This window comes from Dendronephthya gigantea, unplaced genomic scaffold (assembly GCF_004324835.1).
Source record: "Dendronephthya gigantea isolate DGI-Jeju-01 unplaced genomic scaffold, DenGig_1.0 000010F, whole genome shotgun sequence".
NCBI classification, from domain to species: Eukaryota; Metazoa; Cnidaria; class Anthozoa; order Malacalcyonacea; family Nephtheidae; genus Dendronephthya; species Dendronephthya gigantea.
Genome location: NW_021163020.1, coordinates 498,098 through 525,564, shown reverse-complemented (window position 1 = coordinate 525,564; position 27,467 = coordinate 498,098). Strand labels below are relative to the sequence as shown.

The following is a 27,467-nucleotide window of genomic DNA, read 5'->3' as shown; positions in this document are numbered from 1 at the left end:
AAACGCAAAATGGCGGCGGTGAAATCCAGGATTTAGCCACTGGTTTGTTTTCATTTAACTACAATTTCTAAGCATTCAATAGAAATAACCTATACTTTATATATGCTGGAATGCACGAAAAGATGTCTTGATATCGGGGAGAAACGTCAGAATGTTTCAAAGCAGGAAAAAAACTGGTAAGTTTGAAATCAATTTTCAGTCTTTCACTCAGACAAATATACGTAAAGTCGAAGTGAATTATTTTTTTGTGTCATATGATGCCGGTACTCAGTCGTCTGTTCTTATTTATATTATAATAGGCAATGTCAATATAAAATTTCAACAGAATAAAGAGAAACTGTTGCAAGAACTATCTAAAAGAGTAAAAGAGGTGATTCATTTTATATTCTCATTTCTGAAAAGGCAAAGTGAGAGCTATACTGCATATTCCAGTATTGTTGCACCCAACTTGAAATCAGTTACAAAGTCTTTCCTGCCAAAATTTTGTGCATATGCAATAGTAATTGAATACAATATGCATCAGTCAGCATTACCATGCATGGAAGTGGAACAGTAAACTATTGCAAGTGGAATATAGTATTGAAAATAATGAAATTGTTTTATTTCATATTTAGCTACAAAAGCATGCTTTGAATTCAGGGAACTTTGACATATCAAGGTAGCTAGTTATATCTGTATTAAATTATGGATTATGATGACCAATCGCAAATTGCTATATATATATATATATATATATATATATATATATATATATATATATATATATTAATATATATAGAATCTGTGAATGTTCCACTAAAATTAATTTTTGTAGGAATGATGATTGTGCCTTGAATTTGACATTTATACTGGAAGGAATATTCTTACATGGCTACCATCTGTCTTCGGTATTAATTAATTGTTTTAATCATTGCTATGGCTACAGTATGTGCTAGTATATGAGTGTCGTTGTCCAGCACCAGACATGTTGAGAACCAAGAGCAGAAAAATTCAAGCCAACATAAATTAACCCTTAGTACATCAGATGATTGATCACATTGTTCTTTCACTTCTTAGGGACCTAGTTTCTTCAGCAAGTCTTCATCTGGTGCCTTGCCTTCTCCTGTGAGTATCCAAACTAATTAATATGTAGAATGTGAGGGATTTGTTCAACTAACAACATCCTCAGAATCTCTTTATAGATCCTAAAGTAATGGTTCTGTGTATATTTTAAGGATTTCTGGGATCTTCTTCACCCATTTACTCATAATGATGTTCTTCATCAATTGACTCATTTGTCTCATATTACTTCAAATGTTGGAAGATGCAGAGTAAGAAATTGTTGCTTGACAAATTAAGAGTGCTAATGCAATTTACCATTAAATTAAATTAATTAATTCAACAAGAAATATACACAATACTTATAAATCATTATTATTTGGACTTCACGCTTTAGCCATTAATAAATCCCGAAACAGAAGTTTAGGTGAATTGTCTTTGTACTTAAGACCTTCATGTTTGTTTTAAGGCTTGGTTGAGATTAGCTTTAAATGATGGTTTGTTGGAGAGTTATTTTCACGCCATTCTCTCTGATAAGAAGAAGATAAGGTAATTATTCACACACAACAGTTAGTTCAACTTAATTTTATACATGTATACCACTTGCATATGCTCATGTTTATACAGTATATATCTTTCTATTTACATTTGATTCTAGGAATCATTATGTTCCTAAAGCTTTTCTGAGAGACGAAGAGGCAGTAACAATAATGATGAATCACTTCTTAGGTAATTTTGACAGCTAGATACTGTAATGTTCCTTTTCTCATACGCACATTTTATTTTCCCAAATTAAATGTAAATTTTTCAATGAAGGTTTGCTTGAGTTGAATTTTGATCTTAACTACAACACACCAAGTCTAAACACGTGGACTGTACAATCTCTTCAGCTGGCTGGAATATGGGAATCACCTTCATCCACATCTGGAATAACAGGTTAGTTTTTTGTAGTTACTCAAGTATATGTCCAATTGATGCACAACATATTAGCCTCAATTCTTCAATTTCCGCAACATTGACAGTATTATATCTGGTTTTATATATCCTAAAGGGATCCTTTTTGTTCATCTTAATCATTACAACTCCCCTTTCTGGTATAGTAGATACAATTTTACAATTGCTAAATTTTTCAATTCAACAATTTTTAGATCAAAGTCCTCAACCTCTTTTTTTTCCAAATCCCACCACGCCTACTGATGTGTTAAAACAAGAGGTTTCGTCCCCATCAAAGGAAACTCCAAAGAAGGATAAATCAACAGTCAAAAAGATTACAAAATTACCAGCTGATATTACTGATGTACCTTCAAGTCCTACAACAAGTCCTACTATTGAGCAGGTATAGAGCTTCCTTCACTGTATACCCAAGATTATCATCACCATTATTATCAGTTTAAACCTTATATCATCATCATTGTTGGCTGATCGATTAAAATCATTACTATTAACTGCAAGTGTGGGTTGCTCCTTGATTATAGGGCACATCAGTCAACAAGATAGATGATATGTCGGTTGTTATAGTTGAGAAAAATTTAGGTAATTATGTCTTCCTTATCATGCTGCTTTGGATAGATCTTGAGTGTCATGCTCTGGGTTCATGGTATATCTTTATTGTTGCAAGTGAGATATTAATTCATACTCATAACAACCTTGATGTCTGTCTTAAGATGACTCTACTCCAGCTGAGGTTCATGACCTGGCAACACCAAGCAAACAGCCAGGCAGTAACATGTTGGGGATGGCCAGTGGCTGGTCTTCAACATTTGAAGCAGAGCCTGCGTCAAGCCATTCTCCAACAGACAATTCTGAGCAAGAACCTGCACAATCTGAGACAAAAGTAATAAAACATGTGACAAGTTTTCATGGCATCTTGACTGACTATGCCATTGTTGGTGGCAAGAAATATGTCTCAGATGAGATTGATGGATCACCAACTGATAAGGTAATTATTATTGATAAACTCTTAATTTACAACCAGAGCCATAGCAAGACTGCTTAATTTGGGTGGTATATATTCATATATTCTTGTTCATATATACTGTCGGAACAATAGCATACAAACGAAATCAGTTGGGTATATAAGACAACAGTATGAATATGTACCCCCCCCCCCTCTTTATCACGCCTCTAGCTATGGCCCTGCTTACAACAACGACCCTCACAAGACGGACAACAGCTCCAACAGCAATTGCATCAACACTGAAACTCTCATCTTATTAACCAAGTGAAATATTTTACTGAATTTCAGGATGACTTTGAGGAAATTGAAAAATTAGGTGAGCAATTGATTTTTCCTTAACTTTTAAATTTCCTTAAACTTATTTATATAAATTATTTATATAAAAATACTCTTTTCTTTTAGATTTTCTCCAGGAAAAATCATCAGGATTTGAGGTAGTGATTCTTAAGTAAACTCCAAAATTCATGTAATTATTTTGTTTAATATTTTTATCTTCAAAAATTTCAGGTGATTGCCGACCCTTCTACACCCAATGAGGACTTCTTGCAGGAATATACTACTGGTTTATTGTCCTTAGTCAACAATATTGCGCGTGAAAAAGGACTGGACAGACAAAATTATAAATGTCAAGGATGTTCTAGACCAATTGGCATGAGTATGTTGTTATAACATCTAAATTTCATGAATCAGTTAAATTTGCATTGTCAGTTTAGTTTTCATTGCTTTAATGTTGATATACTTTTGTTTTAGTTTATGGTCACTATAAAGTGTGTTCTTTTGATGGAAGGTAATTTGATTCAAAGTATGAATAACTGCAGGGGATTCACTGGAGATAGGAGGGGGGCAGGGGGCATACTGGGGGCAGGGGGCATACTGGGGGCAGGGGGGCATACTGGGGGCAGGGGAGGCATACTGGGGGCAGGGGGGCATACTAGGGGCAGGGGGGCATACTAGGGGCAGGGGGGCATATTGGGGGCAGGGGGCATACTGGGGGCAGGGGGGCATACTGGGGCAGGGGGGCATACTGGGGGCAGGGGGGCATACTGGGAAGATGTAGAGGAAAGGCATGCAAACTAGTCCAATGAACAGACATGACAATGACAGAACAGCAGATAGAAAAACTGTATTTTTTATATCTTCTCTAGTTATTATTGTTTTGAATGTCATCTTGATGAAGAACATGTAATTCCTTCGAAGGTCGTTCACAACTGGGATCTCTCAAAGTACAGAGGTACTGTAAATTAAGTAAACTACGCTGTAGTATTAAATGTTAACACAAGCTTGCTCGTTGCCAACACCTGAAAGTGAATTCTTCTATTTAATAGTGGCACAACATGTGAAGCTGTTCTTGATGCAAATTGAGGAAGATCCGCTTTTTCATATTGACGAAGTTAATCCAACGTTGTATAATGTTGTCCCAAAACTAACCAAAGCTAAGGTTAGTCGGGAATGTCGACTGCATTGTGATATGTATAAAACAAAAAATCTTCTCTAGTCGTGCATGAAATTAAAAGAAAGGCCGATTCATTCTGTGAGATGCATGTGTTGCAGAATTCAGGTTATCTGTTTTCAACTCCAAGAATGCAATATTTATGACACGTCGTGTTTATTTTCAGCAATTACGTGGACAGCTGCAGCATATGAAAGGTTATATTACGACATGTCGAACCAGCATGGTTGCTGAAGATGTTAAACGAAGGTACTGCATGTACTTGTAGTTTTCTTCCTTATTTATGATGTACGTGCGCTGTTCATCTTGACATTGATTCTAAATTATTGTAGAATGTGGCCACGAGAATATCTCTGGGATGATATACATCAATATTCTCTATTGGTAAGACAATCAGAATTTATATAGCGAACGATTAACGCTATCCATCGGAAATTGGTTTTTCATGTTTGCCACAGCTTGGATTAAATCTTAGTATTCCTAAATCGAGGATCCTCTTTAATAATTGTTGGTCCCAAAGATCAAAGTTTATCGCTTTTCGAGCATTTTTAAAACGGTTGAAAAAATCACTATCCGGTGGATAGCGCTATCCAGCCTTCATACAACCCCAGAACTGGGTTCAAAATCACTCCAGGTTTTCGCCTAAAATAATGATTGTGAGTCAGATATATGCAATATTATAAAGATATGGGTCCACGAGAGATACACGACACATTGAAAGAAGATTAACAATATTTTAATCTTCCTTCCAATATCTGACTGCTGGACAAATATTTAACTGTGATATTTCGAATTAACAATTACAATTTGAAGATATATTTTTATTGAAATTTTGTACTCTTTTAAAGGACTTAATTCAAGTGGACTCTGGTCAATTACAACATCATTTGAAGAAAATCATCTCATTTTGCAAGAAACATGTTTACGGCTGTGAGGTAGAGTAGGCCAGCAGATCGTTACGCAGTTTTTAAACCACGCTAATTCTCTTGACTTCGTTTTCATCTGATATAAACTTGATCAATCATATTTTTGTCTAGGCGTGTAGTCAAAAAGGGTTTATCTGTGAAATTTGCAAAGACTCGAAAATAGTTTATGCGTTTGAAGTGAATGACACAGCTCAGGTACCTAAATATTCGTTTGTTTTCTCTATAAAAAATTTACCACCCTTTCATTCTTACATCATTCATCCCATTTCAAAAGTTTCACGTCTGACAAAACGAACAATATAGCCACATGTATCATATCTCAGTGAAATTTTGTATCTTCATTCATCTCGGAGTGTTATGTTTAGTTTTCTCTTCAGTCCTCACATTACGACTTCTCGTGACATCATTGCAATTTCAAGTATTTATGTTTTTTTTGCATGCAGTGTCCCAGATGTAAAGCTGTTTTTCACAAGCAATGTAAAACTGAACGTCAATGTCCAAGATGTTTGAGACGACGCTCACGGCGACAAATACCCGACGACGCAATTAGTGGACATGAACAGACAAATACTGATCTCAATTCTCCATTTTGATAAGGTTAGTACCGGACTAAATGTCTTATTTTGCGCGGCTGATTTTCTGTCCGCGTTTAAGACCCCGTTTACACTATACCTCACATGGTCACGACATCAATTTAAGTTGTTTTACGGTATCTCTGTCTCCTTCATTTGGCAGATCATGTTAAAGCAATCATGTTATCATAATTTTGGGGGTAAAACTCGCTTCGGCATGGCTAATTTTGATGTCGTGACCATGTTAATTTGGTATCGGGTAAACAGGGCTTAAACTTGCCTCACTTCAGTTACCCTAGTTGGCAGTCGCAATATAATACAGCTAGCTTGCAATGAAATATGAAATGGCTTTGAATGTGTATAACAATGAACAATAGACAATATTTCTGTCTCGATACCGGCTATTTGGACTATCTTTGTCGAAATATACTTCGAGAATTGTTTTCGGATCGTTGTATGCAAAGACAACGTGACACAGAGATTAACTGGCGAAATTCCGCCATTTTTTCCGCCGTGTTCCGTCGTTTCGTCACAGTTTAATGATATACAGTTATGGAACTCGCGGCGGAACCCTTTGATGTTGCTGTCCCCCTGCCTACGCCATTCCACGCGCCACGCAAATTGCTCTGGCAAGTGTATTTTGACTCTAAAGTAAGGGAAAAAGGTGTTCGAAAGACGAAAAATGTTAATATTTTAAAGCTGGCTCAATCGACCTCCATTTTTGCGCCTAAATTTTAAAAACAAACGGTAAATGGTTGTGTTTTTGTAAAAAATATATGCGTTAGGTTAAAGAGGTAAGAAATACAAGCACGAATGATTTTCTTTATAAATATCAAGTTGATTGCCAACATCATCGCCGATTATAAATTAGGCAGTTATTTTTCCATCCAGAAAACATCTGAGCTGATCTTAAAACAAGCATGATTGATGTGTTATTTCTAAAATTCAAACACACGAAAAAATTTCTTTGAAAATAATTTATTTTGCCATAAAACTAGCAAAAACTACATGTTTTTTATTCGAATCTTGAACTTGAATTCAAAGGATTTACAATAAACAAATGCAAATTTTACCATATTATATATATATACAATACTTTTTACATGAGTATAAATCCAACTTCACACACAAATGGTAAATGTGCTAACAGATATTAATTTCAGTTCATACATGATTGTAATATTCATGAAGGACATGCAAATCAATTTCCAATCTAATCTATGCAATGCTGTGTGGCTTCTATGAGAAGATTGAAAGCTATTTTCCAAATTTTGGATGTGAATATAATACACATAGGAGACATAATAGGGTTCACAAATATCAGTAAACTACGTATGCGTTGTAAAACTTTTTTTAATAATAGCCATGTAACTTGCTATCTTGTTGAACAGTAGATATATCGTCCGCTCAAAAGTTAACTGACTTTGAGAAGATTGTTTCGCCATCTAGAAAAAAATACGACTGCATGTTGGCGAAATATAGTCAGATAGACCTACATTTATTAGATGAAATACCAAACTTTGAATATTTACCTGGCAGTTCTAGAAGCTTCGTGTGAAAATCGCACTCCTCGTAGTTGTATTTCCCGTTTTTTCCCGTTTGAATTCGTATTATTGCAGTCATTTTTAATCCAAAAGGAGCAATGTCGGATGGATAAACAAAATTTGTCAAAAAAACGAAGAGGAAAAGACCCTTCGCTTTAAAATTGCATTTTTTCTGCTAAAAAATCGAATTTTCCTTATTAAAAAGTGCAAAAACACTTGCCAGAGCCTAGCGCATGCGCATTAAAAACAGGGGGACAAGATTTGTCGCGAGTTCCACCTCTGTGTAGTACTCTGTGGTTTCGTCGTCGTCGTCCGTCGGATGAAAACACGCGACGTTGTCATGAAAATCCTTCAGCTGACCTGTGCTTGCGTGTGATTGCGTGTGCTTGCGTGTGCGTGCGTGTGCTTGCGTGTGCGGCAAGCAACAATATTTGCAGAATCATTTATCGTGTCTACGGCAATTCTAAGAGTTGGATTATGAATTAATAATTCATTATAACCCACGGGTAAAAAATACTGTAATTATTAACATAATGCAGGAAGCTCTTGCTTAAAATATAGGATATAGTTAGAACACCTCAATCTTCTAGTAACCACTCAATAGACAATAGTAACACGTTTAAACCGGGGGGGAGACGTTTGATAAAGTAACCTGTGATATGATATGACGTGACACTGATCTATGCACTCATTTTAATGTATGTGTGTTTTGTCCTGTGACCTCTCTCGCTGTCCATGTCTTCTTCTATCTTCATACTATTTGGAAGGTATGTCTTTGTGTATACCTTAAAATTAAGACCATTAGCTTCGATATAGACCAGCGTTTAACAGTAGCTATAGTCCAGTTAGAATTCAAGAATTTTATCATATAGAATAGCGCTGTACGTGCGTAATAACTTTAGCATCAAAATATTATCGAAGGGAGACATTTTAACTTTCTCTTTGTTCATTGTGCGTCGGAAGCTCTTTTCTCGCTGAATAGAAAATATTTGTGTAAATATAAAAACAAAGCGATTGTCGTGCATGATCTCTGGCTGTGAGGACTCTCGCTTCCTTCGTGTATCTGCGGTAGACATCCGTAGTTTTATTTCTTCATATTGAGCATTATAGTTGCAGCATTTCGCTTTGTCAATATTGTTACATGATATGCTCAAGAATAGCAACAAAATTGTAACAAATATTCCATTCTAATCACTTCCTAATGTATATTAAGGAATGTTTAACGCGGTTAGCGCTGAGCGAAAGTGTTTATAACTTGAGTAATTTGTTCAATTTATGATTAATGATATTACTATCAGTTTGATTGCATTATATTAAAACAAAGAACGCACGTCTTTGAAGTCGAAGTTTAGCTACCGACGAAATGCATATTAATTTATGATCTGTTCTGGAGTAATTAAAACATCCCTTTGCTTTTTAATTGATAATCTTTTACTACTTTGTGAGAAGAATACAGCGATTCCTAACGTATTGTAAATGTAATTGTACAATATGCTTCGCCCAATTCTTTTGAGCTGTTAAATTTCTTTATAAGGAAATGCAAAATATCCGCTTCAATTGTGGAATATCGCTATCGCCCCCAATGGCGATTTTCGTCCTACTCCTTCCAGAGCATGATTTTCAACGTCGCACCTCCTAAGTTACATGTTATCGTAATGGACCCCTACAGTCTTTGTTACAGACCTCATGGAGTTTAATTTGAACTTTACTTTTTCAGCAAGTAAAGATGGTGGCTAGAGTTGGCTAAGTGTATTAGTTTCGTGTGTCCTCAAAGATCATGAAACGATGTCAGTGTATTTTCAAAACAAAGACAACTTTAACTGTCTTTACGTTTCTTTTGATTGCGCTCGCCTTCGCTAACTTTTTCATCCTTTTCTCCTTGAGGACAAGTGTTCACAATAACGTGGACTCTCTGTTTCTTATTCACATCCAAAGTCAAAGAAATGTGTCTGTGTTTAAAAAATACGAACATGATTTGCATGAGACAAAAACAGACATCGAAAGGGCTGAAACTCCAACAGAAATAACGGATATAACGGAGATCCCAACAGATGTAAAAATGGAGAAAAAAACAATCGTTCAACTTTCCGAAAGAAAGCCCGACACGGAAAATTACGCAAGGTTTTCTACACGTTTAAAGACACAATATACACAATCCCCTAGTGGAAGTTGTACACCTTGGTGTCACCGTGGTAACGGATTGAAGCCACCATACTTGCTGACAGCGGTCTTACTCGTACGTATATATACCAAAGACTTAGCTAAGCTCTCGAGTCGTGAAATGATCCAGTGGTTTCAATATCTGCGTTACGCTGGTTTCCAACATGTCTACGTCTATGACGCGTTTGTGAAACCAGCAGAATCACAACGTGACGTCGTCCAACCGTTTGTCCAATCAGGTTTCGCCACGTATATCGATTGGAGTATTCATAACCCATACACCATCCAAGGGACCCAGGTCGCAGCGTATCAAGATTGTATTGATAAGTTCGGTAAAGATTCCCAATGGCAGGCCTGCATTGACATTGATGAGTACCCTTTTAGTCCTCGAGACACGAACGAAAATTTTATGGAGAGATTCTTAAATGAATTTTCAAAAAATAATCCTGATGTTTCCGAGATTACAATGAAAAATTATCTGTTTCTTGGAAAACCTATTGACGACCCCAAGGAACCATTATTGATGGCCCGCATTAGGCGAAGAACACACAGACCCGCAAACCCGCTTGTAAAACCTATTTACAAACCAAAAGATATCTCCTGGGCACAGGTACACCATAACGGAGTGAAAACTGGGTCTAGTATGGACAGCCCAGAAGATTTGTTACGTATGAATCATTACTGGGGAGCTAGACTACAAAACTGGGGTGATGACACACCTAAAGTCCTTGAAATGACCGAAGCTGATTATTCAATTGAGCCAATAGTGAAGAGAATAAAACAATGTGCGTCTTGTCTTGGGCGTGATGGTTTATATCGTAAAAGATGGGCTTAGATTTTTCAAGACAGTGATTCTGCATTCTATATTTTATGATTCCAGCATGTGTTTGAAAAATTCAGTGTCACAATTTGTCACAATAATATTAATATAACAATCTCTATTAAAATTAATACAGAGCTATTCTATAACTAAATGAACTTTGGCTGAAAGTTTGAATCTACTTGGTCATATCATGAAGATTTTGTCGAGTTGTTGAGTTCAACCGGTTCGACAAATCTTCCTTTTCCCTTTCATGTTTTAGACAAAATATGCTAATCGAGGATTAGGTATGCATCGAGGAAAAATAAATGCTGCATTATGTTCTTTTATACACGGATGTAACCTACATGCAGTTGCTTTTGTTATCATTTTTTTTAGTTATATTGACCTTCAGCTCCTAAATGTTTGTTGCTAAGAAGGCTTAGGAATATAGGAATATCTAAAGAGCAAAGGGTTATATCAGTGCATTAGATCTATATAATAATATAGTGATTCAGTGAATTCGATCTATGGAATAACATAGTGATTAACATATTCAGCACAGTATGTGTGTGTTTAGTATTGTCTTATATGCACTTGTTCCACTTGTGGCATTTGCGGGAGACAGCTATATTCATACATGCATTCACTCTACATTCATATGCATGGTAGATTTGCTATAATCCTGTATAATCTTGTCTACAAATAAGGAAGTATAACAAGCATCATTTTCTGACGAGCTTGAGAGAAGAGAATTAGGTTGTGGAATTAAGAAGTTCATTCTTTTCTTACCAATAATTTCAATGCAACTGTGACCCAGTTTAGACTGTTTCGTTATTCCACAGTTTTTCGTTTCACTGGTTATAAATATGAAGATTTTTTTGGCTTAAAAGCAGTTGGAAAGTTTCAGATTCAACAGTAAGTAAATCGCGACACATTATAGTATTTCGCGTTCACCACTATGGTATTTTAAAGGGTGTTAAACTGATCGAGTGGAATTATACACAGACTATTAGGTTCATTATTATGGTTTCACTTTATCACTCCACGCCTCTTATACTTTGTGTTTGTCTTAACCTTTGTCATTTTGTCGCTGTAGAGGTGTGTGTACAAAGCTATGATTTTTGCATGGTTGTTTAGCACTAACAATCTTAATCCTCCCGATCGTATAATTGTAGTATAGTCTCCTGCTTGACATGAAACCTTCTTGCGGTTAATTGCCTGCAGTCAGATGTAGCTTAATTTACCAGCGTTAATTTTACATGCATGCACGCGTAATTTCCCAAACAAGTTTTCCTTTCCATGCATGTACAGCTTGCAAATATTCAATATAACATATTGAGTTCATATACTGGGCTTATGACATATTATGATACATGGATTGATATATTTGTTTTAAGATTACGGTTCTTGCACGTCCCTGAACAATCTAATCGTCCCTGAGCAATTTGTTCGTCTGAAATTTTGTCCGATCGTTTTCAAATGATTTGTCCAACTGAGATGACTTGTTCAACCAGTCTTTTAGTGTGAAAACGGTTATAGTGTAAATCGTGATTAATAAAATACAGTAGTCATGAATAGCACATACGACGTATATATGTGTATATATTTTACGTTTCGTTGATTTAATTTATTCAAAACATTTCTTCAGCAGAATAGATCTTGTGTTTTGTAACTTGTGTTTCTATTCATCATAACTGTATTTCATTTGCATGCAACTCCATGATCCGTTGCTCATAGTATTTCAGTGTCTTGTTATGTCGCACATGTGTATAAGATCAATTTTTAAGATAAAGAGAGACTATTATAATCAGAGTTTAACTTCGTTCGTTTAACCAATGACAATCCGCCCTATCGCATTGATGAGTGAAAATGAGCCTCATTTTGTGATAGATATTATCATCTTATATCAGTCATATATGTCCAAATTGTGGCGCGCTTTGGAAATGACGATGTGAATTATTTATAGCGCAATTGCTTTCGCATTATTGTTGCTCTGGAATTATAGAAAGACTAAAGCGATTCAAGATCCCTTCGAAAGGAAAACGTAAAAAGGTTCTTTGTGCATTTTAATAATGTTAGGATAAAATTGTTCAGGTATATGTAATTTCTTTGCATTACGGCCAGTCATGTATATCATTGTTAATCGCAGCTGAATATTATTTATTTGTTTGTGTTTTCTTCAAGTCTGGTTGTGAAATTTGAAGAAATCATGACATAGTTACATTTTTGTTATTCGTTATTTATGTACGTATTCCTTGTTCGCTTGTAAGACATTTCTTCATATTGTATATATTCTCTGAATGCATCCAGAGCCGAAACAATACGTCCCGACAAAGAATAAAAAATCCGTCGAACAAAATATAATTTATGAGTAAACATCGTTCTAGTTTCAGCCCTATCAAAATGGGTTTTTTTTATTTCATCAACTACTCATTTGGTTTGCAAATCTATCTCGTGGCTTGTATTTGTGTATGTAAATAATTGAGGAAATACCTTGTACATGCAAGTATTGATAGACGAAAACGAAAGAAAGAAAGGATAACAGGTGGTCAATTTTTTTCGTTTATCACTCGTCAGAACCGCAGTGACTATGTCATTGTAAAACTCTCAGCATATGAGAAGGAGGTTCTTAGTTTATGATGTATAGCAAATTCATTTTATTTTGCCCTGACGTTTTGTCAACACAGACAGTAAACAGGTGTAGAGGTAGATTTTTTATTAGAATTCTGGTTCCTGCAAATAGTTTTCCTTTATCGTAAAGATCGTTATTGTTTGTTTAGTTCGCAGCGATGGTTATTGAAAAACCCTTTAGTCGAGTTGTCAGTTTCAAAAGACTACGTTGCTTTGTGTTGATCTTAATAACAGTGGCTTTATTCATCAACGTATTTCTCCTTTCATCGAACAAGATTTTCATGAATGATGAGGGTGGAAGTTTATTCGTGGACCCACGCAAGATTGCGAGGAATTCACGCAGAATCTTACCCCAACAACGCAGACCTTCGCATGGTCCATCTTCATCAACTGATGGTAGAACTATCCATTCATATCCTTCGACGTCCTACGATTGCCAAGCTTGGTGTTGCCATCGTGTGAGCCCACCGTATCAGTTGTCAGCAGTACTCTTGGTTCGTGTGTACCGTAACGACCTTGCAGGACTCTCGAGTCGCGAGATGTTGCAGTGGCTTTTCTATCTTCGCTTTGCTGGATTTGATCACGTGTTTGTCTACGATGCTTACGTCAGTAGAAATGAATCACAGTATCACGTGCTCTTACCGTTCGTTCGTTCAGGTTACGTCACTTACACAGACTGGAGTGCACATAACCCTTATACGATCGATGGCACTCAGATCTCTGCTTATCAAGATTGTGTAGACAAACACGGGAAGAATCTCACCTGGCACATGGCGATAGATATTGATGAGTATCCCTTTAGCCCTATCGACGTTAAACCTGGTTTCATGAAACGATTCATACGTAATTTTAGCGCTGAAAACCCGCATGTTTCACAAATGACGTTGCAAAACTTCCTGTTTTTAGGGAAGCCACTTAGCGCGAAAACCAACCCGCTCTTAATAGCGCGCCTGAGACGTAGAACCCACGAAAAGGCAAACGACTTGGGAAAGTCGGTGTTTCAAGTTGCGCGCATTCTAACCGCCGCAGTTCATCATAATGATATGCGCACGGGCAGCACAATTGATAGCGATCCAAAAATAATACGTCTTAACCATTACTGGGGTGCGCGGCTGCAGGACTGGGGTGAAGATACTCCAAGAATTTTTAATTTGACAGAACCTGATTATTCAATGAAATCGATCGTTGATCAGTTAAAAAATTGCTTAATATATTTTGAGGCAGGTAGCAGCTTGTATATAAAAAGATGGCACTGATTTTTAGAAAATGAATAGAGTACAAAATAATTATGTTGTTTTTTTGTGCACAAGATTTTGATCATTGGAACCAAATTTTGTTTTTTTGGTTTTATTTGTCGTCATTATTTCACCCGTATTGTGTATCATTATTATAATAATTTATCACCTAAAAATCATTTGTAAATCAATCTTGCAAAGAATCATTACAACAATCAATAAATTCAGAGTGTTGTGTTTCTTAGTTTTCCGTGGTTGGAGGTATTTCGGATTATTTAGCAGAAACGATCTTCTAAATAGTTACAACAGGATTTCTGGTTCCTGTCATAAACTTGAGTGCCACAACATCTGCTATCATCTCCATAAATCTTGCTCTGAATTGTGCCTTTATAACAACACATTTCTTTGGCAATAGTATACAACTTAACTCCACAACAACTGTAAACCCAAGGATTTTTATCGTGTGCTTTTCCACCACAACAGACCTTACTGGAAAGACCGTTTGGATAGACTTTTGGCCAGCAACACAGATCTTTCGACTTGTCAAAAACCTTACCACCACAACAGCTCTGCCCAAGACTAAGAGGAAGATCTTTAGGTTTCTTCTGGTAGATTTTGTCAGAACAACAAAACTGTTGGTCAAAATCGTAAGCAGTTCCATTGCAACATTCGATGTAACGCGTTGCGGGGTATTTAGGTCTGGGAGTGATGTTGGGCCAACAGCAATAATGAGTTTCAGCGTTGTACGCTTTCTCTGAGCAACATTTTGTCTTAAGTCCGACTCTTGCTTGCAGTTTGTTGTTGTAACAACACACAAATTTTTCTGTATCGTACGGCTGTCCTCCGCAGCATTGCATCTTTTTGCCATTCGTTGGTGACACCTAGCGAATCAAATAATTACATTGTTAACCTTGTTCTTTAGAAATAAGTATTTGAATGTAATCTTTAGAATTTAAAATCTACCACCTTCTGATTACAACATATTTCATTTTTTCTATCATACATAGACTTTCCACAACACCCGAGGGTCTTACTGCCGTCTGTTAGGTAAACTTTTCCGTAGCAGCACAAACCCCGGTCTTTAGAGATAATGTTACCACTGCAACATCTTTGACTAGAATAATTCATCGGTTTATCATGACAACATTGCAAGGTGGATGATTTCCCCCTCGGGTAAAGTTTTCCGTGACAACAAATCTGGGTTCGCATATCGTATGTAGTCTTCGCACAACAATCCAAGTTTTTATTGCCATTGTAGTCGACGATTTTATCATCGCAGCAAAAGCTCTTTCTGTAATCCTGGATGACACCTGAACGGGTACATTACGAGTAAAATATTTTCAAAGATTGTCTAGATCAGAGCCTTGCAAAGAAATTTGGGGACTTCAGGAAAATTAGGAGACCCATTTCCCAAGGCTATAATCATTTTGATCACTAGTGACCAAAGCATAAATTGATAACCTCAATAAATTGCAAAAGAAGAGGACAGAAGTTTGCTGTAAAAAAGTTACTGCAGCAATCAATAGTTGCCGCTGTTTACCTGCAGGACAGCATCTGGCTTTGTCTGGATCATTAACATCTGTAACACCAAGCTTGCGACAACATATCTGCTTACTATAATCAATTGGTTTGTCGTAACAACAACCCAGCTTATCTCCGTTGGTGGGATAAGCTTTGTCATTACAACATACATATTCGTTTTTGGAATAGACCTTACCACCACAACAAAGTTGTTTTGAATAATGGAAAGATTTCTCTCGACAACAAGCGAGATCAATGGAGCCATTACGAGAATATACAAAAGTTTCTTTATCGTTGCCACAACAGAGTTGTGTTTTGTAGTCGTGAACTTTGCTACCACAGCATATCTGAGAGGGTCCTGTCTTTTTCATGATCTGATCTTTGCAACATAACGAATTATCACGAGAAATCACTTGGTCTGAACAACAAATCTAGAGAAGAATATGTACATACGTAACCTTAATTATCCTTGATATACTCGAAGCAACGCAAATCTTTTTACTGTATAGGATAATCACCTGTTTATTGTGTTCATACGTTTTGTCACGACAACATGATAATTGTTGTGGATCTCCCTGATGTAAGGTGTCCTCACAACAAATTCCTTTGGTTCTATTATAAACTTTTCTACCACAACAATCCATGTTTCTGTCGCCCATTCGTGCAATAGCTCGTCCACCACAGCACAGATACTCCTTTGGATCAATGACTTTTGAATCACAGCATCGTTCATTGTAGTAGTTATAGGGCGTGTCACCACAGCAGCTGGTAAAGCGAGGCTTTGCGACTGAAGTAATTTTGCCACTGCAACAAACCTGGGTGTTCTTGTCAAACACTTTGTCATCGCAGCATTCCAACTTAGAGCCATCTTTGCGACGATAAAGCTTGTTGTTGCAACACGCGTACTCGGATGACGAATGGATTGTACCGTTGCAACAAACCTGAAAAACGAATGAAGTTAATTATTTTAAAACCGCAGAATTTTTCCAATTTATCAGAGAAATGTCACAGTCAACGCACGCTTCTGCTGAATATTGCTGCATGGAGGCCCAGATGATATATCGACCACACCTGATTCGCATAATCATATCCCAGTGTGCCACAGCAGCTTGGGTACTTTATTTGTTTGCCGCCGGCATTGTCACCACTTTGTTATTACAACACAACTGTCCAGAGTCACGACGGATCAGTACACCATTACAGCAAAGTTCTGCGCTATAGTTGTATGGTTTAGACCAACAGCATCCAAATTCACCTGGGTTCAGCTCATGTATCTAAAATGCAACACGAACATGGAGTGATTGCAGTTTCAGTGGATGGTGTAAGTTATGAATAAAGAAACCTTCTGCAAAGTCTACCTTATCTCCACAACACAATTTCTTGCTATCATAGACTTTATTATCACAGCAGGTCATAATTCGTCTGTCGTAACTTTTCTTTCCACAACAGCTAATGGTGTATTGTGAGTTTTGATATGCAACCTCTTTGTCATCGCAACAAATTTGTTTCGACCAATCATACAGCCTTCCTGCACAGCATCCTGAGTTCTGGTCCTTTTTCTCAAGCAGATTTGGCCTAGAAAGTGTTCGAGATTTAGGAGTCGTGCTGTGAAGTTTTACATCAACCTAAACCATTTGGATTTCGTTGGAATCGTGTAACTCATTACCTTCTCCAATCGTTTGTACGACAACAAATCGATTTTGTCGTATCATAGACTTGTTCTCCGCAACAATCTTTTCCGTCTTTTTTATTAATAACAATATTATTACAACACGTCTGATATTTGTAGTTAAAGACGATGTGATTATTTTGCCCATCACCGCAGCAGCCATAGTTGTAGTTTTCGTTGTTCCACAGCTTGTCTCCGCAACATAACGTGGTACGATAGTTATACGGCTTGTCTGCACAACAACCATAATTTACTGTCTTGTTGCTTCGGTAGATCTGAAAAAGGATGAAAGATGGATATCGGCCATACTTTTACATGTGAACTAACTTTTCAATTTAACAACCTAGCATTACATCTATTGCAAAATCAGTGTCGCCATACCTTCCCTGCGCAACATACTTCTCTGATGCGATCATAAACCTTATCGTTACAGCATTCAGGTGCAACACCATCCTTTATCTCTGCCAGTTTCCCCCCACAACATATATATTTATTTCTGTCATAATACTGATCACCACAACAAGTCATGTTCTCTCCGCGTTTATACAAACTTCCGTCTTTACAGCATTTGTATGCGTCTCCATTGAAAACAAATTTATTCATACAGCAACCTAGCCGTTGACTCATCGCAGCATTCTTTGTGAACAACTAAATGAGTTTCAAAATTGTGTGAAGTTTGAAGGCGTAATTGTATCTAGACAGTCCCCCTCTACTGTGGCCACCTCTCTAGTATGGTTACCTGTCTATTAGGGTCACCTCTCTAATACGCTCACTTTTCTAAAATGAACACGTCTCTCTAATGTAATCACCTCTCTAATGTGGTCACCTCTCTAGTATGGTTACTTCTCTAAATTGGCATCTCCCTAAAATGGTCAACTCTCTAATATGGTTACTTCTCTAAATTCGCATCTCTTTAAAATGGTCAACTCTCTAATATGGTTACTTCTCTAATGTGAGCATATCGACACTTCTGTAATATATTTTTCCTCACCTGTTTTGCGCAACATCCATAGCCTTCGCGGAAAAAAGGAATAGGAGACGTCTTACAACTCTTCACAAGAACAGCGTTCAACCCTGGACAACCTTGAGGTGTTCTTGTTTCAATCTCACCTGCACAGCACATTTGCGTGTTCGCGTCGTAAGCACGCGTGCCACAACACGATGCGTTTCCCTTTCGTGCGTGCACCGTGCCAAAACAACAGATTTGTTCGTGATATTTGTACGGCGCGACATTTTGACAGCACTCGTGATCCTTTGCAATACTAACGGGGTATAAGACACCACCACAACAGGCCTGGGTTTTAGTTACAAACCGCATCGGAGACTGTCGACAAACATTCGGAATATCACATCCTGCCGTAGTCTTGGGCACGATGACGTCATTACAACACACTTGTCTGTCGGTAGAATACCTGTTTCTATGGCAACACGCGTCATTCTTCCCTTCTCTCGGCAAAATGTCACCACTACAGCATATTTCATTGTGAGGATCGTATGGAACGTCTGCACAAGTTAGCGTCGATCTTTTCACAACTTTATTCTCTATAAATAAAGACAATATTTAGGGGATGGGATCACCGCAGAGGGCATCCGTTTTACCCCCTCCCCCACGCCACTTGCAAGTATAAAAAAATGAAGATTAAAATATTTTTGATCGCTTGTTTGATTAAACATTTCCACCCAAAACAATATTGATGCTGCAAATTGTTGACTCAGCGGTAACTGCAAGCCAACTGGGTTTACTGACAGTCAACACAATTAGCCGATTGTCAACATTAAATACAAACAAAGAAAATTGAATGCTCTTGGATGTGTACTTTATTTAGTTTAATTGAAAAAAAACAAAAGCCCTGTTAAATTGGGATTTACAAGCGTGTACTTTTGAGTTTTCCTCTGTGATTCCTAATTGACCAAGTTTAACTTGTCCATAATTAATATCATAGATACCGAAGCATTTGTGCTGGGATGAACAAAATCAATAGGTTGAATCTCCTAGCCTTGGATATAAGTTGGAAAGATTGCATTATGATACTGCTACCTCTGACCTCTTGAAAAGAAGAAAGTTTTGTAGAATCTTAAGGACCAGTTTTGACTGATTAATCGTGCTTATATATACTAACCGAACAACGCATGAGAATCCTAATTAATATTTCTAATTCGTAAAGTTTAAATCTTCTGACTAAGCGATAGATTGGAGATTTATAGATTTATAAAGTTCACATTTTGCAGCCTCTTACAGAATAGCTGGTCTATCAAGTCAGTAAAAAGCTTCCCCGAAAGCCTTGGGCGTTGCTTCCACTGACGCCGTACTGATATGCATTTTTTGCAACTTCCCGTTGTTCTGCCTTCGTTCCGCCATGAATACATCATGAACATTCTAGGCGTCGTTTATAAGCGTCGTTTGGAAAGAGTGCTAGAGATTTCGTAATTTTTTAAAATAAAAAGTGGATAATGATATAAGATTATCGAAGTACTCAGGGAGAGATATCTCTTTTTACCACACCCAAATTCTTTACGTAAAAAAGTTAAAACAAATTTTAGAACTATACCTCCATAAGTGAACTGTAATAATCCTGCAACCAGTCCGATAACGAAAATATTGCCTGTTTTCAGTCCCATGACAGCTAAGCTAGATTACTTCGATAGTCACCACTGCAGATGAAACTTGCAAACTCTATCAAGTGTGGCAAATTCAATTAGACAGTCTCCCTATATATATGTACTGTACTTTTTAATATATTATTCAAATACGGTCTGGATAATCTCGATTGTTTTTTGACGTTAACTAATTCTGCAAACATGCTATGTCTTTTTTATTAATATAATTGAAACACATATAATTAGTTTTGGCGGATTTGAATTCTTGCGCAATTTTTTATTAACAGTCAACTGTTATATCAACAACAAAAGTTCACTAATCTTGAGCAACATCAATTGAAATTATTCAAAATTGCGAAAGACAAATCATATTGAAAAAACAAGCAAAGCAAGCGATTTTATTTGGTGTAATAAAACTGTTACCCAAAAGATCACCACTTCAGTCTATAAATTATTCCCTGAATTTTTATGATAATCTTTGATGTAACTTGATAAATTACAAATTTGAAATAACGTTATAATTATTACATATTAAAACATGACAGTGCGTTACTCTTATACTGCCAGTACTTTTAACTGTTTTTAAAATCTTAAAGTTTTTTATTTGTAATGTCTGCGTCTATAGCCAATAGCCATTTATGATCTTCATAACTGAAAGGAACCACCCTTCAACAAATCTGCCCATTAACAATTACTTTCAATCTTTTTCAACACGCTGTGTTTTTTCTCGTGCAAGTCAGGAATTTCATCGTTGTGCTCATTGCTGTTCAGTATACTTTCTTTGGCGTAGGCTGTGTTGTGACCCGCATCACAGGCTGAGCGAAATCCTGCATCAAAGGCTGAGAAGTAATCTTCCCTCAATTTTCCCACCGCATCCGTGGAACATCTCTTTGGCATCTGCGGTGTATCCTGGGTAGTCGACTCGGTCTTTCCGCGGCCTTGGATTTCAGTATTACTGAATTTGTTGAACTGCCATTTGAATATGGGCAAGCTTTTCCAAGAATCGCGCAGCTCTTGCTTACCAATTCCGTGAAATATGAATATAAACAGGCCTTGGAATGACGATAGGATGACAAACGCGTACGTCACGAGGGGGTTTGTGGTAAACGTGGAAATTCCCGCAAGAAGCCAACAAAACCCGAATACGACCGAAAGAGAGACTGCCGCGCGTAGACTTGATCTGATGTTGTTCGCGTCACGTTGAGATATTTGAATAATTTCGCGCATGATCAGACCGAAGAAGACAATGTTTACGAAGACCGTGAGAAGCACTGGAGTGAGGAAGCTGACGAAGAATGCTGACGACGTCATCCAACATCTAAAACGGAATTGGGAGTGATATTCATGGGATGTGAATGACTGTGATATTATGACACAGCAAAGAGAAAGGATGGAACACGAGATGACAAGACAATTTTGAAGATGCAGTTGAACTGAGTACGTTTGATGTGTGTTGCCAAGCGAAAACTGCAACGTATCAATGAATAGGATAGGCGGGGATCATTATGTTATATGAGGATAGACATTTAAAAAGCAAAAAACGTCGATTAAGGCCCAGTTAGCGAGGAGAAAAAACAGTCTTAGTACTCACGCGTCATTTCTCCGACCATAAAACCTGATATCCACAGCGGAGGTCACGCCCACAATCACTGCTGGAAGACCTGGAAGTAGACGAGACACATCAAAGAAAGCTTTCTTCAGGATGCACCTTTATACAAACAGGTCCTATATTGATAGTTTGGAGCAAAAACAATTTAACTTTCGTTCAAGAACATCTTACCGTAACCGCATATACAAGCTCTTAATGTGAAGCCCCTGCCTGACAATGTGGTTGTATTAAACACTTTAACAAGATCTCTGTATAGATTGTACGCCTCAACACACATCCAAGATACTGCAGCTAAGATGAAGTAGTGTAGTAACTGCGCTAACGCTGTACAATAGCTCTTATTTCCTTCGTATGTGAAAGATAATATTGATAGCAACATCCCTGCCATTATTGTGACGCAAATATGAACCAGAATTTGATTTCGTCGAAATTTTCGTAACCTTCTAAATAATGAGAAAAAATTGGTTGAATTCTTTAGTTTAACGACGGGATTTTCTCCAGCAACACGATTTTGGGAAGTTTTGAATAGAGACAAAATTCTAACGGTATTAAAGATTACCCAAATAAATTGGTCATATAACCGTAATGTTATAATTTATCCTAATTTATAATTATCTGCTTTGCATGGTAATGTATGATTACCTGAAGAAACATATTGATGTCATTGTGATGAGCAAGCCAATCATAGATAATGTAATACCAATATACGCTATGTAAGATATTTCACGCGGCTCTTTGGGTTCACTCGGGGACACCGAGGTATTAAATGAACCTTCTACTGAGGAATTCCCTGATGGTGATCTAGTTGGTGTTTCATCGCCTTCACCATTGCTGTTTGCATTTCTTAATTTCGTGATAAATGCCATGTAGTTTAGGGTGACATTTTCTACTATGGGTTCAGGAAGTAGCTAAAAAAATTGGAAAATTTTTAAAGTCTGTGGACGATTAATTCTTGTCAAATTGCGATGCAAGAGATTGAATACATTTCACACTAGAATTGCAAGGTAGTTTCAACTTTGAATGACATATATAAACGTTAATTTGTCATAATCCCTTAAAGGAGCATTGGGGTTATGAATCACGCATTATTTTCTTACATCTATATCTTTATATTTAACTTTCAGCCCCTCTAATGTGACAAACCCTTCGCTATCTTTATCGGTGTGTATGTGGTGCCAATTGTACCAAAACAAACTATTAGGTAACTCGAATTCGGCCTCAGCCTTCCTTTCAAAAGACGTTGTTTTATACTTGTTTCGTGCAATGATCACAAATGACAAGCTAAAAGTAAATAATATAATTTTGTCATCTTCTATACTTTCCTTTCTTCTCTTCACTGTCTTTTCTTCTACCTATTTTATTCTTCTTTGATCATTTTATTGTTTTTCATACAAACATTTTAAACTTTCTAACATGACCACTATGATCCTAGGAATCTTTCTTCCAAAATATTACGTTATTCTCATCTCTCTATACTTCTATTTCTTATGGTTTCTTATATTTACGCTTAAAATTATCTCACTTTTTTGCATCTTTCTTCTCTGGAAATGTCGGCCTATTAAATAAATGAATATCTGCTAGTTCAATTGAGTTTGCATGGTACCTATCCTTGAAACAAATTACAAAACTGTTTAAGGTATGCCAAGCACACCAAACCATGCTTACCAAATAAAGAGTTCTTCCACTGTTACATTAAGATGCACCCAACGGAAGTAATTTGGGAAAAAATTGACAAACTATAGATGGGGAGAAAGCAGTAGCTATTTATGTGTTATTTATGTGGACAACTGGAAATATCTATATTTTGCATGAAATATTACAAATCTATACTTATTCACCCCTCGAGTGAGGTTTTTAGCGATGTCTTTGTACACGTCAGATTCACGATCAAGAACGTCCCACGCATTCCTCTCACGTATACGAATACATCCTGTCACATTAACATGTGATGTGCCATTAGCTACGAACTCTTGAGAAAATACATGGCCTATATATTGATATAATAAACAGCATTAAACATTAACGTATTTTATTTTAGAAATATGTGATATTACATGGCGTAAAATATGTGATATAGACTTACCTTGGTACAGGAACAGTGACAAATAGACAATAATCATTTTATTCATTTTTACTTCTGACCCTTCAGTTTGTTACTTCGCTATTTAAAAGAAAGGCAAAATATTGATAGACCTTACTCGTTTTTTGGTCGGGCAGGCAGAGCTGTGTTTGAATGCCATTATAAGAGTCTTTCTTTTATAATTTACCTCAGGGTGTTAGCAGTGTTATTTTGTTCTAACTTTTTTGCTTGAAACTTCTTTAACATTGATTGTACGGCTGGGGCTATTTTATTGAGACAGATGTTGCATTTACCTTATATGCATATAGCGGAATCTGAGATCAGCAATATTTTTGACAGTTGTAAGTGCACTTGAGAATATTTTAAATGAGAAATTGAGAATATATTAAGTTTTCATGTACATACCATAGTTCTGATTTTGTTATTCTCTTCCGTAGTTTGATAGTTTTCTATATTCCATATCACATCAATCGTGAATCTCTTCTTTCCAATATTTTTTAACTTCTTTTGGTTCAATCGTTTGAACTCTAGCTTAAGGACTTTTCAATTTGTCAAATGCCTGTTACAAAAAACTATAATTGAAGTCCTTTCTGCAAACACGAGGAACGATGAACGAATCAATATGCTTCAGATGAAAAATTATTTTGATTATTGCGTGCATGTAATTGTAAAGCTTTTTTAGTGTAAATTGAATCTGCATGCCTATCAAATCATGAAACCAGAAATGAGAAAGTCAGTATTGCTGATGACAATATACATGCACATAGGAAATGGGAATTAAGGTCTGCTGCCTTGTCATGCAAAACTAGACTCTTTTTCATTCCCAGTCTGAAGCCTGACTATATATATATATACGCATGCATTTATTAGAGTAATATTGCTCTATCGAGATACGAAAAAAAGTAGACACGCGAAGGATTTTATTATATTTCACTTACTTTGATCCACGTTAGAAATAAGTCAGTGGGAAAGTTAACCTCTTCATTCGGACCTATACCCTGGCAATCGGCTATACTATATAGCTATAATAATATCTGCAATTTCTGTATTAAGACAGTTAAATTAAGTCTAAGTATTTTCGATCAGTGAGTTTATCAGTCTTTATCTATACTGTCAATCAGACACACACATGGCCCAATAATCGCAGCGGATCAAACAAAATACTGATAAATGGTGTTTAATACATTGGCTATAGATGAAGTTCTTTTATTAATTTTGTAAAAAACATCGCGTCATGGCGAGCATCAATTTCCTGTATTTGTGAAAAACATTTCCATTAAAATATGATTAATTTGATCTGGTTATCGTAGTGTGCGGAAGTCAATTTTAGATATGTATACCTCCCATGCACGTTTTCCTTACAATAATACTTGCATGGAATGCATGCATGCATGTTCAGAATCAAGCATTAAGAAATTCAAACTTGCTTCGATGTAACCAAAACAGCATTAAATATGAAAAGTGCATAGCGTGCCAATCTGACATATCAAGAAATATCATTAATTATAACAACTTTGCATGTAACAACAATATGCTTCTTCCTTTGCTTCTGTTTGCACCTGTTCAAACAAACAGGATGCATCAGTTTTTTATCATGATATATGCGCGATTTCGCAAAGAGAAAATCGTTGTGAACTTTTTTAGACGTAGTTATACTATAGACTATAATTGTAGATTTTCGGTTTTATAAGATAGTTAGGGCCTTTACCTCACTATTTTGGAAATATGTAAAGACTATAGTTGCGTTAAACGCGTTGAAAATGACAATATATTTAATTTACATTTTATAGATAATAAATTCGTAGTCGGATTAGGCTGTGAGATTTTCATGCATATATTGTAGGACCTTTAAGAGCCACTTAAGCAAAATCGTTTCATTTCGTAATCACATGCATGCGCGCTCTCCTCATTTAGTTGCCAGATACATCATTCATTTCTTGTTAGGTCTACACGAATCATATTTTAAAATATAACGTTTGTTATTTTAAGAAAATTACGGTGTATAAATGTTATTACGGAGCTTTAGCAGTGACTACGAGTACGACTACGAGATTCGTCATTCTCGCGCGTTGTTTGCTTACGCCATCAGTCAAAACTCGTAGTCGCCGGGCTTTTGAGTACGAGTTTTTTGATAAACTTCGAGTTTTTTGATAAACTTCGTACTCGAAAGCCCAACGACTACGAGTTTTTTGATAAACTTCGTACTCGAAAGCCCAACGACTACGAGTTTTGGCTGATGGCGTAAGCAAACAACGCGCGAGAATGACGAATCTCGTACTCGTAGTCGTACTCGTAGTCACTGCTAAAGCTTGCTATTATTATAATGTTAACGGGTATTTTCTTACATTAACTAAGTCTAAGATTTTTTATGTTGAAACATTACAAGATTAGAGCTTGCTTTATGCATGAATTAATGATTATTGATAGTGAATATTTTCATTGTATTTGGAATTTTGAACTTTCCCTTTGAACTTGTACAACCACAGGCAATGAATCGCTATGTTATTATCCAAGCATGCACGATATTCATGGTTCAAGCCTGTATGTCTATTAGTAAGCTACGAATTAATGCTGGCCAAAATTTCCTTTAATTGTATAAATAAAACTATCGAATAATTAAATAAATTCTGTATATAGTAAGTTAGATCGTGAGATAAGCAGATTTTTAGTGTATTGCTTTAGGTTTCCGGATACTTTATGTGAGATAACGTGAATAAGAAAATCAAATAAAAGATGAAGTTTTGGGGTTTTGACGGTCTTAGAGGAGACTTCGTTATTGCAAAGTGAACATTTTCGTAAATCTCGAAATTACGTTATTATAAATTTGAGCATCTTTAAGGTTTGTTAAGAATATGTCATATTAGTTACCTTTTCTTTTTCACTACAGCTTTTCTATGGTTCTTCGCTCGTTTGCCTTCCTCATCACACATAGAATTAATTAGTGTTTCTTTTGTCTTTTTTAAACCTATTTTGAACTACGCAATTATATTCCGATCTAAACTGTAACCTGTGTAAATATTAACCTGCTCCAACGCAAATACAGCTGGGACAAGTGAGTAATTAAAGATATTTCCCGATCATATCAAACAACCTATAGTATGTTTGATAGATTCGTACCACAAATGCTAAAAACAAGATTGCAACTTACCATGCGAAAAATGATGGTTTTTTCAACGTTCCAAAAACAAACCAAATATGCTAAAAAACCAAAGAAATTAGTCTTAGTAAATACTTGAAGCCATTTTCACAACGTTAACACATTTTTGGAAAATTTTAAAAATTCGTCAATTTTGGCTAATGGTAAGTGTGCCCTTACCATGCGAAAAATGATGGTTTTTTCAACGTTCCAAAAACAAACAAATATGCTCAAAAACCAAAGAGATAAGTCTTAGTGAATATTTGAAGCCATTTTCACAACGTTAACACATTTTTAGGGAAATTTTTAAAATTCGTCAATTTTGGCTAAAATGGTAAGTAACCCCTTACCATTTTGGTCAATTTTGATGACTTTTTGAACTGTTCAAAAACTGTCTTATTAAAATGCTAAAAATGGCTTCCTAAGACTAATATCTTTCATTTTAGAGCACATTTGGTTGGTTTTTGGAACAATGAAAAAGTGGTCAAAATTGGCCAAAATGGTAAGGCTTACCCCTTACCATTTTGGTCAATTTTGAC

The 27,467-nt window shown here is 36.3% G+C and overlaps 4 protein-coding genes across 9 annotated transcripts in view; 1 reads left to right on the top strand and 3 right to left on the bottom strand.

The window, feature by feature from the left end:
• Positions 1 to 9: 9 nt before the first annotated feature.
• Positions 10 to 27,467, top strand: part of LOC114517923 — a 28,385-nt gene continuing 927 nt past the window's right edge. For 2 of the 5 annotated variants that reach the window (XM_028537775.1, XM_028537773.1), the window contains exons 1-23: positions 10 to 176; positions 300 to 370; positions 615 to 658; positions 815 to 887; positions 1,057 to 1,104; positions 1,215 to 1,310; positions 1,508 to 1,587; positions 1,697 to 1,767; positions 1,855 to 1,974; positions 2,187 to 2,374; positions 2,514 to 2,571; positions 2,703 to 2,977; positions 3,284 to 3,311; positions 3,398 to 3,429; positions 3,503 to 3,650; positions 3,746 to 3,782; positions 4,141 to 4,226; positions 4,321 to 4,433; positions 4,612 to 4,694; positions 4,778 to 4,829; positions 5,294 to 5,380; positions 5,483 to 5,566; positions 5,815 to 5,968. In XM_028537775.1, the coding sequence (XP_028393576.1) occupies positions 152 to 176; positions 300 to 370; positions 615 to 658; positions 815 to 887; positions 1,057 to 1,104; positions 1,215 to 1,310; positions 1,508 to 1,587; positions 1,697 to 1,767; positions 1,855 to 1,974; positions 2,187 to 2,374; positions 2,514 to 2,571; positions 2,703 to 2,977; positions 3,284 to 3,311; positions 3,398 to 3,429; positions 3,503 to 3,650; positions 3,746 to 3,782; positions 4,141 to 4,226; positions 4,321 to 4,433; positions 4,612 to 4,694; positions 4,778 to 4,829; positions 5,294 to 5,380; positions 5,483 to 5,566; positions 5,815 to 5,964 (2,049 nt within the window). In that variant the 5' untranslated portion in view covers positions 10 to 151 and the 3' untranslated portion in view covers positions 5,965 to 5,968. Of the gene's footprint in view, positions 177 to 299; positions 371 to 614; positions 659 to 814; positions 888 to 1,056; positions 1,105 to 1,214; positions 1,311 to 1,507; positions 1,588 to 1,696; positions 1,768 to 1,854; positions 1,975 to 2,186; positions 2,375 to 2,513; positions 2,572 to 2,702; positions 2,978 to 3,283; positions 3,312 to 3,397; positions 3,430 to 3,502; positions 3,651 to 3,745; positions 3,783 to 4,140; positions 4,227 to 4,320; positions 4,434 to 4,611; positions 4,695 to 4,777; positions 4,830 to 5,293; positions 5,381 to 5,482; positions 5,567 to 5,814; positions 5,969 to 9,204; positions 9,293 to 13,229; positions 13,311 to 19,448; positions 19,518 to 27,467 lie in introns of those variants that run through there. The other 3 variants (XM_028537774.1, XM_028537772.1, XM_028537770.1) reach the window with 3 other exon arrangements.
• On the bottom strand, positions 14,430 to 16,924 carry LOC114517922. Its single transcript, XM_028537769.1, has 5 exons — positions 16,853 to 16,924; positions 16,355 to 16,777; positions 15,856 to 16,267; positions 15,282 to 15,625; positions 14,430 to 15,196 (listed from the first exon to the last, which is right to left on the bottom strand). Exons 1-5 carry the CDS (start codon positions 16,922 to 16,924, stop codon positions 14,591 to 14,593), a joined length of 1,857 nt encoding a protein of 618 aa, XP_028393570.1. The 3' UTR covers positions 14,430 to 14,590.
• Positions 16,693 to 20,172, bottom strand: LOC114517925 (galaxin-like). The gene is made up of 7 exons (XM_028537778.1): positions 20,055 to 20,172; positions 18,497 to 19,047; positions 17,887 to 18,153; positions 17,503 to 17,780; positions 17,195 to 17,411; positions 16,908 to 17,110; positions 16,693 to 16,777 (listed from the first exon to the last, which is right to left on the bottom strand). The coding sequence occupies exons 1-6, from the start codon at positions 20,122 to 20,124 to the stop codon at positions 16,955 to 16,957; spliced, it is 1,539 nt and encodes a 512-aa protein (XP_028393579.1). The 5' UTR covers positions 20,125 to 20,172; the 3' UTR covers positions 16,693 to 16,777; positions 16,908 to 16,954.
• LOC114517924 (adhesion G protein-coupled receptor L4-like) lies at positions 20,563 to 26,701 on the bottom strand. 2 transcript variants are annotated; one of them, XM_028537777.1, is made up of 11 exons: positions 26,661 to 26,701; positions 24,198 to 24,351; positions 23,796 to 23,873; positions 23,551 to 23,699; positions 23,378 to 23,448; positions 23,235 to 23,267; positions 22,810 to 22,993; positions 22,355 to 22,620; positions 21,884 to 22,155; positions 21,695 to 21,764; positions 20,563 to 21,421 (listed from the first exon to the last, which is right to left on the bottom strand). In XM_028537777.1, exons 3-11 carry the CDS (start codon positions 23,839 to 23,841, stop codon positions 20,788 to 20,790), a joined length of 1,725 nt encoding a protein of 574 aa, XP_028393578.1. In that variant the 5' UTR covers positions 23,842 to 23,873; positions 24,198 to 24,351; positions 26,661 to 26,701; the 3' UTR covers positions 20,563 to 20,787. The 2 variants fall into 2 exon arrangements, with proteins under 2 accessions (XP_028393578.1, XP_028393577.1); XM_028537776.1 differs by lacking the exon at positions 26,661 to 26,701 and adding an exon at positions 24,731 to 24,790.

Coding starts and splice junctions, on each gene's coding strand:
- LOC114517922 (XM_028537769.1), bottom strand. CDS start 16,924: ATGATTATGCGAATCAGGTGTGGTCGATATATCATCTGGGCCTCCATG. Junction 16,778..16,852: donor AATATTCAGCAGAAGCGTGC/GTTGACTGTGAC, acceptor TTCGTTTTTCAG/GTTTGTTGCAACGGTACAAT. Junction 16,268..16,354: donor CGTATGAACACAATAAACAG/GTGATTATCCTA, acceptor ATTCTTCTCTAG/ATTTGTTGTTCAGACCAAGT.
- LOC114517925 (XM_028537778.1), bottom strand. CDS start 20,124: ATGGGACTGAAAACAGGCAATATTTTCGTTATCGGACTGGTTGCAGGA. Junction 19,048..20,054: donor ATTACAGTTCACTTATGGAG/GTATAGTTCTAA, acceptor CTTTATTTATAG/AGAATAAAGTTGTGAAAAGA. Junction 17,412..17,502: donor CGTACAAACGATTGGAGAAG/GTAATGAGTTAC, acceptor AACACTTTCTAG/GCCAAATCTGCTTGAGAAAA.
- LOC114517924 (XM_028537777.1), bottom strand. CDS start 23,841: ATGAATAAAATGATTATTGTCTATTTGTCACTGTTCCTGTACCAAG. Junction 22,621..22,809: donor TTAAATATAAAGATATAGAT/GTAAGAAAATAA, acceptor CAATTTTTTTAG/CTACTTCCTGAACCCATAGT. Junction 21,422..21,694: donor TATGGTCGGAGAAATGACGC/GTGAGTACTAAG, acceptor ATTCCGTTTTAG/ATGTTGGATGACGTCGTCAG.